The sequence below is a fragment of the Electrona antarctica genome (assembly GCF_951216825.1).
Source record: "Electrona antarctica genome assembly, chromosome: 8".
Lineage (NCBI taxonomy): Eukaryota > Metazoa > Chordata > Actinopteri > Myctophiformes > Myctophidae > Electrona > Electrona antarctica.
Window position 1 is genome coordinate 43,266,682 of NC_136789.1, and position 16,607 is coordinate 43,283,288.

At 43.1% G+C, this 16,607-nt stretch overlaps 1 protein-coding gene across 3 annotated transcripts in view; it reads left to right on the forward strand.

The window, feature by feature from the left end:
• LOC306928396 (roundabout homolog 1-like) overlaps window positions 1-16,607 on the forward strand; it is a 177,236-nt gene that overhangs the window by 117,010 nt on the left and 43,619 nt on the right. For all 3 annotated transcript variants that reach the window (XM_079508452.1, XM_079508454.1, XM_079508453.1), the window contains 5 exons: window positions 3,694-3,814; window positions 5,110-5,248; window positions 6,342-6,469; window positions 13,513-13,637; window positions 15,287-15,458. In XM_079508452.1, the coding sequence (XP_079364578.1) occupies window positions 3,694-3,814; window positions 5,110-5,248; window positions 6,342-6,469; window positions 13,513-13,637; window positions 15,287-15,458 (685 nt within the window). The remainder of the gene's footprint in view (window positions 1-3,693; window positions 3,815-5,109; window positions 5,249-6,341; window positions 6,470-13,512; window positions 13,638-15,286; window positions 15,459-16,607) is intronic.

The window sequence follows — 16,607 nt, forward strand, 5'->3', positions numbered from 1 at the left end:
TAGGCGTTTGGGGGCGTGTTCTCTCCTCCGCGTCATCAGTGCCCACTGCCCATACCTGAGGCGGGGTTGGCGAAATGGCCTTTCTGTGTGGAGTTTGCATGTTCTCCCCGTGTCCCCAAGGGTAGGTACCCTCACAAAAGACATGCAGCAATCCTGGTCTCTAAACTACCTCCCCCCTGGCCAGCCTGATGGAGGGGAAAGGAACTGGTCGGAATAACGTGTTCCTTCCACGCACTACGTCTGGCCCTGGAAAAAGAAGCAGCTTGGACTCCTCCTGGGGCGGCTGTGGCTCAGGAGGTAGAGCAGGTCGTCCAATGATCCCTGGGTCGGCGGTTCGAATCCCGGCTCCTCCTGTCCACATCTCGAAGTGTCCTTGGGCAAGACACTGAACCCTACATTGCCTCCAATGAGTCGGTCGGTGTAAGCTTGCCACCATTGGTGTGTGAATGTGGGAAGTGAGGACGCTGGCGTCGACTGTTCGCCACTTTATCTCCCAATGTATGAATGAATGAACCATTGTAAAGCGCTTTGAGCACTTTAAAAGCGCTATAAAAATGCAATTCATTATAAAGAAGCAGCTTGGACTCCTCATGCATAGAAGGAAGCATGAGGGCAGTCCACTGCCCCCCCAGGTTGGCAGAGGAAGTGTAGCGCCCAGGAATTACATTAGATAATTGACACTGGGTGAAAAAATGGGTTGCAAAATTGTGGGATTCAAAAAAAGAAGAAGACATTTTGTAGAATCTAGTCTTGAACGGGTTAAAAAGGTGAATGTGTAGTGAGAGTGTTGAGTATATGGCTTGGTGGATACGGTTAGACAGTTTCCAATAACCTTGTTTGAGGTGACCAAAAAAAAAAAAGAAGTGAGTGTTGAACTTAATCACAAGCATGTGAGTTTGATTGAAGTTGCTGCCTCAGGGAAGGCATTTCACATGGTTGGGCATTGCTTACACTATCCAGAGCAGAACGTCATGCTGCGGCGGTCTGGAGATGTGCATGGTTTTGCTTTTTGTGGTTTTTCTCTGCAGATCTGCCCTACTTATTGCTGTAAAAAAGTGATCATTACTTCACATGTTAAGTAGCTGTGTAATAGGACTCCCATCCTGGAGCACCAGAGACCAGACTGTACAGGGAGGTAAATCTGAAACCAATGAAAAACAACGGAATGCATCCTCCTTCCTTGGTGTGTGTGTGTGTGTGTGTGTGTGTGTGTGTGTGTGTGTGTGTGTGTGTGTGTGTGTGTGTGTGTGTGTGTGTGTGTGTGTGTGTGTGTGTGTGTGTGTGTGTGTGTGTGTGTGTGTGCGTGCGCGTGTGCGTGTGTGTGTGCGACTTTGTGCACGCACGTGTGTGCGTACGTGCGTGTGTGACCTTGAAGTATGGAGTAATGCTATTCTCCCTGGATGCTTAGAGAAATGTCTGGTTGGGCTGAAATAGAGACTCAAACGGCCATGCTCAGATATGAAGTGCACTTTTGTGGATGTTTCGATCCAAAGTAAATATTTCAACCCGTCTGGAACACAAATCGTTGTTATTCATATTTTCATTATCTCTTTTTAATGGATTTGTGCGTTTCTTTTTGTAAAGTTATTTAAGTTGTGGATCATCAAGGACACTCACCGCAATCTGCCGTGAGGCAGGCTATAGACAAACGATGCTTATCTATGAAAAACCACTCGACAAGACAATGGAAGTATGGAACAGTTTCCACCTGTCAACCTTCAGGCTGCTGAATGGGCTCTGTTGCCATGTTAGTCTTGGAGACAGCATGGAATAAAGCAAAAATGAAATCTCAAGACTGAAAAGGTATACAATGATGATGTTTTAGGGCCATCCATCTGAAGAAACCATGACATTTCTGAGACCATTCATGTTTCTAGAAGATGCTTCAATCTAAACTTGTATTCTATTGCTAGTTTGATCACTTCAAATACTCTTTCATCTCAATATAACTAATGACAGAAAATACTAAATAGCCAATCTACAAGCTCACAACATCTTGTGAGCTTGTAGATCTGCTATTTTCGGTGCGCAGCATGTTTTCACAGAAGACACGCTGGCTTCTATGGAATCCAAATGACTGAAATCAGTCGTGGCGACTGAGAACTTTAATCTTTAATCCAACTTTAATCCATGCATAATGGACTTGAGTTTCTGGCCACTAAGCAGCCCTGGCTCACACCTACCTGTACGTGATAGGCCCATCCACCTGGTATGCCCATACTGCTATGGCCACTGACTGGCCATGTCAGTCTTGGAGACATAATGGCTCTTTTGGACTACTATACGCTGCAATGCGACACATTGTGAGCTTATAGATCTGCTATATTTTTCAAACATTTTGAGGTTCTGGCTTCCCAAAACAGCTACCTCCTGGTATGAGCAGGGCAAAACTTTGGTTCTGAGAATCTGCAACTGAGACATAGTGTATGGAAGAGAGAGAAAAGAAAACAGAACTTTCCACGGCACAGCACAGTTCTTGTATGTCTGACTACTATGTATGTTATACCTACCTTTGAATACATAACATTGCTGTTACACTATATCACTTTACTGTATGTATATAAGTAGAGTACCTGCTGCTCTAGTGATGTCTCTTACTGTACTTTCACAATATGCTGTGATATCCTGGTTTTTATTTATTTATTTGCAGTGCACACACCTTACTATATGTGCATTTGTTGTCCTGTTATGAGACTTCTTCTCAAAGTGTTGGGAGCTTGTATAGGCAACATATTTTCACCCATTCTTTTCCACCTATTGTGATGTGAAAACAAAGGAGTTGAAGTTGAAGTTAAGGTGGTTAGGTATCATGTATCTGTTAAAGTTAAGGATAGGGTTAGGATGAGGGTTAAATCGGTTAAGTTCATGGTAAGGGTGGGGATATGGATTTATAAACTTAATGCATTGTCCCCCAGTATGATAAGCGTGTGTGCGTGCGTGCGTGTGTGTGTGTGTGTGTGTGTGCGTGCGTGCGTGCGTGCATGTGTGTGTGTGTGTGTGTGTGTGTGTGTGCGGTGTGCATGCTTGCCTGCGTGCCTGCGTGTGTGTGTGTGTGGTGGGTGATATCTCAGTGAAGGCTGATGGTGTTGATGCATGACAGAACATCTAAGGAGGCTCTCTTCAAAGGAACCCCGTGTCTTTGTTCTCTAGGGCTCCGTGCCAGTGCAGCTTCAGATAAGAATCATATCATTTCATAATGGAAAACGACCTTCGCTGCAGTCCTGAAAGGCATCAAATCATGTGTGGTTCCACAAACGAGGACACACAATTTACTTTATAATAATAAATGCTTCACAAAGTACGCGTCCAGTCCTCTCCTCTGAGACAGGCAAAAGTAGTGACTATCGGCAGAGATCCACATGCTCGCACGCGTGTATGCTTGCTAGCATACGCTATAATAATAAGTAGATGTACAGTACACACACACACACACACACACACACACACACACACACACACACACACACACACACCTGGTGATTATACACACGAGGAACATTCAATTTCCCTGCAAAGTGTTGAATCAAATTACTTTTCCGGCATCCTTTTTCCCCCAAAGTGGAAAATAATGGGAGATGACTTGTTGCTGTCAGACATAATAATGACTGTGGCTGCCGTGTTTGAGCTGACAACCTCCGTGTGTGCGCTGTGCGTCTCATCTCTTTCAATCTTCTATTTATTTCTTTGTCTAAGATCCGCAGTGGCAAGCTGATGATCACCAACACCAGGAAGAGCGACGCCGGGAAGTACATCTGCGTCGGCACCAACATGGTGGGCGAGAGGGAGAGCGAGATCGCCGAACTCACCGTGCTAGGTAAAAACTAATTTCCTGTAACGCACTGTTCCCCAAACAGTGGGTCGGGACTCGGGGCCCATTTGTTGACCGCGGACACATTGTTATGGGTCCCGTTAGTTTTTGTTTCCTACATTTGGCTTTAATTATTATTATTTCAAAACATTTTCAAAAAACACTCCCAAAAAAGCTAAATGTTTCATTAATAACAAAATCCAAGGATTCTTTTTCAGTAATGTCATGAAGAAATGAAAGACAAATTGAAGAAAGTCCAATGAGAACAAATCTTTTAGACGTAGTGAAAATAGCCGATCGGTTTCCAGAGGTTCCCCAGCTTAATGATTGGTAGTTGGGAACTAAATGGATCCATTACGGATCTGTACAAGTATGTACAAACACATTTTGTACACTCTCAGATTTACATTGACAGTGCAAATTGGATTACTAATCGTATCAAATGGAGGTCTACAGTGGCCTAATGCATGTCAAAATGATGGTCCTTGAAATAAATAAGGTTGAGAATCGCATTCTTGCATTTCGGTTGGCAGTGGTTCAGTGTGTTGGTTTGCTTGTTGATATTTATTCATATCCATCCCTTCACACCATGAGTGTCGATCTGCCAAGGCCGGATTATCTCGCCATATTCCCCTAGGTGAGGTCTTTATCTCAGCTGCATGTAAACCATTAATTAGGCTGATTATGCAACAATGGTGGTGACCGACCAGCCCTTTTGTGCAGACATTTCCCATCAGGAGACCCTATTATATGTCTAAGCTCCCCGTCCAACACTCTCCACTCCTTTTGTCTTTTGCTTCCCATCACCACACAGACATGTTTTCCCCACAAACCAGGTGGTCTGGCCGTGGCAGCCCAGCATGATCATGTTATATTCATATTGCCTGGATGGTGGAATCACCTAAAGGCAGAGAGAATCATGCTTCTGATTGACGGAACAATTTTGACTAGTAATTGGTTCTTTGCACAGCTTTGTATGAATCTGTGAACGTGCTGTCACCACTGGAGTTCAGGGCATTTCTCACAAATTATGACAGAAACGCAACATTGAGGCATTACTGGAATGGTTTAATATACACACACACACACACACACACACACACACACACACACACACACACACACACACACACACACACACACACACACACACACACACACACACACCATCTCATTAAAGGGGTTTAACTAAAGGGATTAAATACACCACCCATGAGGATGACTTTGATACTGATGATGATGATGATGGTGAAGACGAGGACGTGATGATGATAATATGCTGTATACTCTCCCCCCTCCAGAGCGGCCCAGCTTCGTGAAGAGGCCCAGTAGCGTGGTGGTGCAGGCAGAGGGCGCTGTGGAGTTCCACTGTGTGGTTAAAGGAGACCCCGTCCCCACTGTCCGCTGGAGGAAGGAAGACTCTGACCTGCCCACGGGGAGGTACGCACGCATGCACTGTATGCACGCACTGTACACACTGTACGCACGCACTGTACGCACGCACACACGCACTGTACACACTGTACGCACGCACTGTACGCACGCACACACGCTACGCACTGTACACACACTCTGTACTCACGCACGCACGCACTGTACGCACGCACTGTACGCACGCTCACACGCACTGTACGCACACACTGTATGCACGCACTGTACGCAACTACGTACGCACGCACGCACGCACGCACTGCACCATGGGAGCAGTAGGGAAGAAAAAATGTACGGCAAGACAGCCTTAGCACGGGGCGCCCGCTGGCCTAGAGGCGCATGCCACATATAGGCTCTGCGTGTTTGAGTCCCGTTCATGACGACCTTTGCTGCGTGTCTCTCCCCTTCTCTCCCACTTTCTGTCTTCACTAATAACTATTAATACAGTAAATGCAAAAAGCCGAAAACAAATCTTTAAAAAATAAAAATAAAGCCTTAGCACTTGGGTTGTCCCGATCCGATCATGTGATCGGAAATCGGGCAGATCACGTCATTTTCAAATGATCGGATCGGGAGCAAAAAAACGTGATCCCTAGTATCACTATTATATCCATATCATGATATTAGATATTGTACTTTTGTGATATGGCATTAACGTGCTCTTTAAAAATATAAATATCGGATCGAAAAAAGAAATCACGGAAAATCCAGAAAATGTTTCGAGCCACACTTTGCGTGTGTAAGTCGGCCCCAGGATCTGTCCCCCCAGTTATGAAATGCCCCCTGCACCCCTGATTACTGTACACACACACACACACACACACACACACACACACACACACACACACACACACACACACACACACACACACACACACACACACACACAAATCCATAACTCACTGTAGAAAAAAAACGCTCCTTCCCCATAACATTATGTATAATAATGAGATTTAAAAAAGAGAATTATGAAGTGCTTTACAGTTGAACATAAAACACAGCAAATAAATTAAAGACATAAAACATAAAAGAGTTAAATATATTGTACATTCTGTCTCTCTCTCTCTCTCTCTCTCTCTCTCTCTCTCTCTCTGTCTTGCAGATATGAGATCTTGGGGAACCACACCCTGCGCATGCGCAGAGTGTCTGTGGCAGACGAGGGCTCCTATACGTGTGTGGTGGAGAACATGGTGGGCAGGTCTGAATCCTCTGCCTCCCTCACCGTACACGGTCAGTACATCCAGCCACCTCCAGGCCTTTCTCTGTGCATCTATTGTTCTGTTACTGCAGTGCTTTTCAACCAGTGGTCCTTGAGGGGGGTCCAGGTGGTCCCCATGCTAAATGGTGGAAAGTTGTTAACCAAATGGACCCTTATAGATCTTTAACTCTTGAGAGTCTTGGTTTCATTTTACACTCTCAAGTCTTAAATTACTGCATTACTTAATTTACAAGATGTCTACACAATATTTTGATCAACATTTACCTGTTGTCTCTCCTATGGTACCAACATCAACACAGCATGGAATTGTGGAAAAACTTTATCCAACGATAACAAAAATATCCCTTCGTTTTGGGTCTGCGAGGCTAAATATCATCAAATGGTGGTCCGTGGCTCAAATACTGAATAAATAATGGGCCTTGATATGAAAAGGGTTGAAAACCACTGTATTAATGGATTAAGTATGACTCTGTTCCTAGCATACACAGTCAAATCCTGCCTGTGAATTGAACTATTTTCCCCCCACAAACTTTGGGATGCTCTGACCCCCTCGTTGTTGCACAGTACTGTATCTAGCACAGTGTTTCCCAAACTTTGCTGGATCAGCGGCGGGGCCCTCTTGAAAATCCTTGAACATGGCTTTCGCTGCCGCGCTAAGTGGTCAGGTGGATGTGTCAGAGCATGTTTCTTTTAACCCATTTTGACCTGAGATCAGATTCTAAAAATGTCTTCTACATCCTGACAGTTTTCTGAAAAAGCTATGTTTCTATGTCAGTCGTTCTTCGATTTTTCAAAAATAGCTAAAGCATAACATAATGCTAACACCAAAAGGGGTTCCCGCCCAAAATGGGTTAATGATGATCAATCTATCGATTGTGTTTCGGCTAAGATAAATGGAGACAAACTTGACTAAAGTAGTATAATTTAAGTTAGTTTTGTATCAATATCACGATTATCAAGGTGGTTTTACGGAAGTAATGTCTTATTCTTTAAAATATTATTAATATTAATCTTATATTATCATTAAATTCGCCCCGGCTCACAGGTTGGGAGTTTTATAATTCTTGTGCATTTAGTTGTGCATTTAGCTGCTAATCTCAGAGCAGTAGAATGGATTATACGTTGTCTTTGCTCTTCCCTCTCGGAGTGACTTTATATATACGGTCTGCAGCTAATTTAAGCTTTAGCTCTACTTTAGCCGTAGATAATGAGAGGTGCAGCGTACTGTGTAACAAGTTTGTTTGCAAACGCTCTCCAGATCAGATTATAGCCGAGCAGAGCTAGCGTGCATTTTGTGGGACCGCGGGAAGTGGATCCATTCAGATGATGTTTCCCTGCCACAATGACACCCTTTTAGGTCATAAATCAGTGGCAGGAAATGAGCGTCGCATCACACACAGACGCACACACACACACACACATGCACTCACGCGTGCACACACACACACACACACACACACACACACATACACACACACACACACACACACACCGCGTGCGCACACACCGCACGCACACACACACACACACACACACACACACACACACGCTCACACGCACACAGTCCGACACAGCATCCGGTAACACAGACGGCGAGGATCGCAGGTCTTAATTAAAGATATGGCAGAGTTGAACGCATGCTGGGAAATGACACCGCTCCAGCTACGAACCAAGGGTATTATACTGTAGTTAACAAAATAACAAAAACTAAAGTAAAAAATATTGCAATAAATACAACCGAACACTGCAACTAATACTAAACTATAGCAAACCCACTTTAAAAACAAATGAAAACTAAACTTGCTACGAAGTGCTCCTCTTGCATGCTTGGGAAAAACAGGTTGCAGCAGAGGGTTAATTCAGGCTGTCAATGGTGCAGGCAGAAAAGATAGATAGAAGAGTAACAGCATTGGTCTTATTGGAGAGGAAAAGAGTGCTGTCTATATAATGATGCCAAAAACGATTTTTACTCTCTTTTATTGGCCTCCCGCGTGCAAACCACCCGTGGAGACAGCGAGCAGGCGAGAAGGGGGAGGGAAGAGAGACAGAGACGTGTGGGAGGACATATCTGCCCTTGAGGAAATGACGCATGACAACAAACAAACACCACCATCTGACAGAAATATAATCTCAGCAGATAGTTGATTACGCAGATCTCTGTGATAACTGGATTGAGGGAGAGAATTTTTCCTTTCTCATGGTTTCAAACTCTAGCGTCACTCTAGTCCATTCGAGCCCAGAAATGCCCTACTGTTTGATATACTACCGTAGTTTTACTATTGATATAAAGTCTTCTCTTGAACACATGCTCAGGCTTTAAAGATGAGCTGTAATGAAAAATATGTGTTTCACCCCTTCAGTTTAGTTAGAGCATAGCTGCGGCCATAATAGGGACATAGTTAAAGGTAGTTTAAGTGATTTTTTGGGGGTTAAAACAAAAAGTGTTTTTGTTCAAAAGTTAAAGCTCCAGTAAACAGAAAATACATTTTCAAGTGGGTTGCCAATTTCAGCCAATGAAGAGAGAATATCCATTTATCACCTTCAATTTTATAGTGTTCCCATTCCAATTTATTTGTGTCTCCACTTCCAGTTTCATTCATTGTTTATTCTTATTGAATATTCCTGTATGAGCTCCTGGGTCATCCAGGCATGTCTCCTGTTTCACTAGGCAATATGTGAATATATTTAAATATTCAACCCCCCCCCCCCCCCCCCCCCCCCCCCTCTCTCTCTCTCACTCTTTTTTTTTCTCTCTCCTTGCTCTGCCTACCGGTATTTGGCTATGCGGACAGACGTAGCAATCTCATAAACTTGAATATGAGGCATGAGGCATAATAGATCCCATACACTGGACGGACAGCTTGTGCGCAATTGGCCAGTAGTGTCGTAGACACGTACATTATCAGAAAGCCTGGAGAACAAATATTTGGGAATTTCGAGTTCCTTGTCCTGCTGGCCGGTTTGCACAACAAATACTATGTTGCTTGGTATAGAGCACCAAAGTCACTCGCATCACTCGCTCATTCCCTGATTTGTGGAAGTAATTTCTCTATGGAGAATAACATTGGGTCATCTTAAAATCGTCTCATATAAAAATTGTGGTAAAAAAATAAGCAAACTGTCCCGGCGATATTGTCGGGGAGGTGTTGTTTACGACAGTCAGTCACTCATATTTGATGCAGTCTGTTTCTAGCGAAAATGTAACTAATTCGGCAGCAGTAACATTAGCGTTTTCTCGCAGTCAGTTGATTCCGTTGATTTGTTTATTTTTCAAACACAGTTCTTATATGAGGCGATCTAAGATCCCCCTATGGGGATTATAATACAAATACAAAAAAATACACAAAGCCGTGGAATTAGCGCCCTCTAGTGATATTGACGTCAGACTTTGGTGCTAGTAGCAAGATTAGTTGTGGACAAACACTCACGCACACACATGGGTAAAAACAATCATCTCTGCCCTTGTCCTGCGGGCTGGCAGAGATAATAATCTGTAGCTCAAATAAATTACAAAACATATTTTGGATGTTTTCTGAAGCATTATGATGCACTCCTCAATCCTAAACCAACCAGCCGCACTGAATTCTATATGAATGAAGGCTGTCGCTTGAGCATATTTATTCATATGCACGTTCTCCTTCTGTATACAGCGTCCATAACCTTCTGTTACTGGAATGCACACACTAATGATATTCTTCTGACGTTTAGCCCCTTACATTTATAATGCACTCTCACACAACACATTGAAATACTCTAAGTGAATTTAAGGGACACTCTATGAACACTGAGGACGTTGCTGTGTAAGATCCTGCAATTACCAGCTCTGCTCTATTTCAGACAAAAAGCCACTTGTCCAGCCAGTGTGTCTCGCTATTCCTCTCCTTTATGGCCGCCAAGATGGGGTTCCTATCTTTCAGTGTGTGTTAGTTAATGTAGCCCATTTAGCAGTAATAGAACCCACACTGCATCCTTCCCCAGTCCCCCCCTGTGAGGTTTATGTCCTCGCTGGGGGATCGTAAGTCTGTCCAAACTGTGCCGCAGGGCCGGCTTGGCCGTGTAACTCAAGCCAACACTCCCATGTGAGGCTTTTCACACCTCCAAGTCAACAGGTCCCGATATGGGCCTCATAGGGCTCCACACAGCTGGGGCCTTGTACCACAACCTTTATGTCAACATAGACAGACAGACAGACACAAGTACATACCATATAAATCTCATGCAAAACAAATTAAAATGTAAACTTGACAACTGGATTTATTCCCCAGGGCTTTAGTTACCTCAGTAAAACAGACTATCCATGTCAGGGGTCATCAGCATGGATGTCTAATCGACACACTGTGTGCGCACATGCGTGCATGCATGCCTCTGTGCATGCATGAGCAAGTGACATCGCTGAATTGAATGTATAACAAGGTCCTGTAAGTCCAGTTTATGTATGACTGTCAATATACAGTACAGTATTCTATGTATTATTCCCATATACAACTCTATATACATTGAATTAAACTAGGCTAGGTTAACAAGAAACGTGAAAGTAACGTGCACATGGAAAATAACATGCACATACAAATGACGGAGCCCTGTGTTGTGCTCCAGATGCTTGATATTAGGCCAATGGAAATCATTGCATAAGACTGTGGTTGATCAGATGGGAAGCCTAAGTATCAGGACAACTCTCCCACTGGATCGAAAACCGGTTGGAGAAGGCACGCTCAACTCAGGGGGGGGGGGGGACTCTTAAGGAGATAGTCTCTTACAATGGCTGGGTGCAGATCCTTGAAGATAGACAGAGAAAGGAATATACACACTCTCTTGAGTATAGTCTCTTACAATGGCTAGGTGCAGATTCTTGAAGAGAAAGGAATATCCACACTCTCTCTTATGAACTTTCTTATGAACTTCAAACTCTGTGCCGAAACAGACGCGTTTCTCTAGGTAGACTGCTGCTGTGTGTTTGCTCAAAATATGTTGTTCATATAATGTTCATAAGAAACTACTCAAGAGAGTGCGGAAGAAAAATGAAGAAAAAAAATATGACCCAACAGAGTTATTTCTTTCTTTCTTTCTTTCTTTCTTTCTTTCTTTCTTTTTTTCTTTCTTTCTTTCTTTCTTTCTTTCTTTCTTTCTTTCTTTCTTTCTTTCTTTCTTTCTTTCTTTCTTTCTTTCTTTATCCATAATGGTATAAATAGATTTGCTTTTGTATGCGTCCTTTCTGATGTAGCGGACTAACTGGTAAATGGTAAATGGTGCATTTATATAGCGCGTTTATCCAAGGCTCTTTTACATAGATTGTGCATTACATTCACCCATTCACACGCACTAACTGCCACGCAATTGATTGCATTGTAGGTCATCATCAGTGTTTCGAATTGGATGTGGGCAGCAACTGCATGGCTAGCCTGGTAAACCCCTCCCTCTTGAAAACATTTCATTCAGTCTAGCAAGGGGGAGGGGTTTACCCGGCTAGCAACTGGCAGCCAGCGAAGGGAATGCAGAAGGGGGATAAATGTGAAAATTTAGGCAGGTCAAAGACCAGGCTTGCTGCACCATTTTGGATGAGTTGTAGTGTTTTGAGCGATGATGGCGCCGGCAGCAAGGAGGGAGCTGCAGTTGTTAGACCTGTAGATCACTGGGTCCCAAACATTGGGTCGGGACCCATTTGTCGGTCGCGGTCGGATGTTTATGTTTATCTTTTGTTTCCTACATTTTCAAAAATCATTTCCAAAAAAGCAAATATTTTCATGATTTAAAAATAAAACGCTATGTTTTTTTCAGTAGTTTCATGAAAAAAAAATCAAAGAAAAATCGAAGAAATTCCATAAATTAGAAAACTAAATGTTTAAGAAGTAGTGAAAATAGCCGATCTACAAGCTCGCAACGTGGCACGAAGCGACGCATTGTGTGCTTGTATATCTGCTATTTTCACTAGTGTCCCAGGGAGACATCAAATTTCTCTTTTGGGTCACAGGCTAAACGGTTTGGAAACCACTGCTGTATAGATGACTTGGGCTTGGAGCTGGGTAGTGGTATAAGGTTTGGAACTTGGCAGACTCTTTAGTGAGGACGATTCTGATGGTAAACGGTGCATTTATATAGTGCTTTTATTCTCTGGATATTGTACAGTGCAAGCGTGCATGACTTGCGGGCCGCACACCACCAGTCATTAAACAGATTACATCTGTCTCAGACATATACAACAGACTCCTCTGCTTCCATTCCCTGTCACTGATTGTCGTCTTTATGTCTGTCTACTTGTTTATCTTGCTTGCCAATCTGATCTCACCCATTTAATGTCATATTGCATGTTCAAAGTATTACTGCATTTGCCCATCCCGGTATTAAACTTCCATGACTTATGCTGCTGCTCTGTTTTGTGTCTCTTCCCTTGTAGTTATCACTGGTAAGTTGTCATCTGTTCCTCACCCCACCATCCGACAGCCACAGGAAATCACGAGTACCTGTCATATCTGCACTGTATTTCCATCTAACAATACAGTATGTCATTTGTCATGTACAGTATGGTTTAACACTAAAGGTAAACACTTGATTATATCTTTCTGTTTATGCAATAGAGCGCCGAAGTCCTGACGTCACTCGCTCATCCCCTGGTTTGCGGAGGTTTTTCTCTATGGGGTCATCTTAAAATCGTCTCATATAAGAATTGTGGTCCAAAAATAGACAAACTGTCCCGGTGATATTATCATATATTTGATACAGTCTGTTTCTAGCGAAAATGTAACTAATTCGGCAGCAGTAACATTAGCGTCAGTTGATTCTTCATATCCATTATGAGTGATGGTATGTTTATTTTTCAAACTTCAAACTTATATGAGTCGATCTAAAATCCCCCTATGGGGAATATAATACAAATAAAAAAACTACACAAACCCTCTATCGCCCTCTAGCAATATTGACGTCAGACTTGGGTGCTCTATGTGATTGTAATTGTAGTGGGCTCATAGATACCGTTTAGAGTTCCGCAGTAAAGCTGGGGATGGTGGAACACTCTCGTCAAGGTCGGCCAAGATGCTATAAGGTCTGTGTCTCTTTGCAGTGCCTCCAGTGTTTGCCATGCGCCCCAGGAACCAAGTGGTGGCGGTGGGAAGGAGGGTCACCTTCCAGTGCGAGGCTACCGGGAACCCCCAGCCCGCTATCTTCTGGCAGAAAGAGGGCAGTCAGGTGAGCTATATACTCCTGGTCCTTCATCGTAATAAATCACCATGCAGCATGCAGCCCCTGCTTAAAGGTCATCGGTGCGACAATGATGATGTTCCCCCCATGCAGAGAGGGTTTTTATAACGAACCCAGGTCCAAAGTCATACATTATTACATGCTTAGGGTTTAAATATTCAATTATTGAAAGGTGTGCCATAATAATAGCCTATATATACTATATATCATATATTCCAGAAACGTATGAAATGGATAGTTTGAGGTATCGTAAGGATATATCATAGAAAATGGAATTTTCCAAAGCTTGGAGCTCTCATATATATATATATATATATATATATATATATATACATATATAATTATTTGTATTTTTATTTATTTTTGTCAATTGTAACTTTATACTCATTTATATTTTTTATTTCATTCATGCTTTGTAATGAACAGTTTTGCAACATTATATGATTGACATTAACATGACTCACATGCTGATTGGTTATAGTATGCTCCAAAATGAGTAAATAAATCATAGTGTCTAGAAATATATATGTATATATATATATATATATCCTCAGCATCTATAACCCTGGACTGTCATGCCATGCATTACCTTGACAATAACGTGTGCCCAGTATAGCCACAACCGTTTTGAGCTTATATTCCATTTATCACAACCACTTGTGGTGCTGCAGCACTTTGGCTGCTCACCGCTACTCAACCTCTACGCTGTGAGTGCAGCGTATGTTCTGCAATGTCACGTTGCTGCAGCCCTGTAGTCCTTGTACTTCAACTAGATCGTCACATCAGAAAGTTTGCAGATGTACAAGAGTGGGTGAAATATTTTTCCGTACACATTTTTTGTTTTCATAAGAATAGATATAATCCTAAGAACAATATCAAATGTACATACAGTACTGTAAGGTGCATGCAAAAAAGAAAGAGACTAGAAAGATGCAATTCTGCAGGATTGCACCTATCTCTATAGGGAACCACACTATTATAGGCAAAAGTATGACAAGGGTTTCACAGAGTTGGGTATGTCACCGTGTACTGTCCAATCAGATGAGGGCATAAAGCGCACAAAAGCCTTGGGAAGAGTTCCGAATCGCTGGCCAATCGGAGCGGAGAATAGAGTTATTGGGCGATTTACACATTTACACAATAGACTGCTTGCCTATTATAGGCAACCACACTAATAAACATTAGGAAGAATATCACAGTCTTTTGTGCAATTAAAATACTGTGAGTCCATGTTGAGCTGTGTGTGCACGTTATCACGGAGTGCATATGTTGGTTAGACATACACCAACAGTCCTACAGTCATTAGTCCGACAACACCTTCGCTCCAGGCATGCGCTGCCGGTTAAAAATCACCCGTGTCTCCCGACATGTGCCGCGGGTTAAAACGAACCCGTGGCAGGTTAGAAATCACCCATGGCGTCCGCGTGCGCTTAAGGTTAGGTTAGGGTTTTGGGTAGGGTGTCTGACTCATGAGTCATGAGTCAGACACCCTACCCAAAACCTAACCTAAGACTGTAGGTATGTCTAACGACCAAACACTCCACCTCATAGAGCGCCACTGCTTCCAATTGCAATCGCATGCCTGCCTTCCCTTTGCGTTCATCTTGCGTTCTCTCTCTCTTCTTTCTCCTGCGCAGAGTCTCCTGTTCTCCTCTCTGCCCCTTGACCCGTTCAGCCGCCTGTCCGTGTCGCAGAAAGGCGGCCTGACCATCACAGACTCCCAGCACTCGGACGCCGGCTACTACAGCTGCCAGGCCCTGAACGTGGCTGGCAGCGTCATCACCAAAGCCCTGCTGGAGGTCACAGACAGTGAGTGTAACCAAGGGGAAGGACCTTTTCTATTATTCCTTGCATTTCCTCCACCTTCAGTGTTTTGTGTTCAGACTGGGTGACATTAGACTGGCTTCTCCTTTGTTGACAGACGAGCTGGCCTTGGTTGTAACTAGATGGCAAAGTGCTGCGTCTTTTATGCTTCAGTGCTGCTGTATGTATGGGTGTGTTGGCCTTGGTTACTAATAGCCAATGGAATGATTTCAGGAAACCTCCCCAGCTGCGGCGGGCATTTTGGGCTCAAAACCCTCCGTTCCCATGGTGACTACCGAGTGCCTTCGAGTGTTTATTTGCCTCTCTCTCCCCTCTTAAAAGCACCCCCCCCCAATTTACAACGTTACATACAGTAGTACAGTACACGGGACTATGGAATATGCATACAACCCACTGAGCAATTGTCAGCTATTAGACGTCCGTCTAAAAATGGGCTATAACAGGTCTAAAAATGGGCTATAACAGGTCTAAAAATGGGCTATAACAGGTCTAAAAATGGGCTATAACAGGTCTAAAAATGGGCTATAACAGGTCTAGAAATGGGCTATAACAGGTCTAGAAATGGGCTATAACAGGTCTAAAAATGGGCTATAACAGGTCTAAAAATGGGCTATAACAGGTCTAAAAATGGGCTATAACAGGTCTAAAAATGAAAGTTTGTTTTGCGGTCTAGGCTTAGCTTAGACATTGATTTTTTTAAACGTCCATATCTGTTGAAACTATTCAACGTCTAATCTAACCCTAGATCACAAAAAAAACAAAACATTTTTACACCATTTTTAGATGGCCATTTAGATGTATTTTAGACGTCTAGCCTGTAAAATGCTCAGTGGGAATATACCTACAGTATGTGTGTAATGCATTCTGTCTGTATACTACAAGAATGTATATTTCAGTGTGCCTTGTGTTATGTATAGAGAATATATTATGCTATAGAATTCATGCCAAAACGTAGATACTGAGTGAATACAATGTATAGCCGCACACTCTCCCTCACCCTGAAGAAGGCAGTATTATCTGTCCGAAACGTTGGTGTCTCTGTGTCCTCATTAAAACGTATGCATTGGCAGCTATGAGTGTGCTGTGCGGCTATACTTCTCTTTTCACTCCGTATTAACTTTCCCGTTGGCTGGC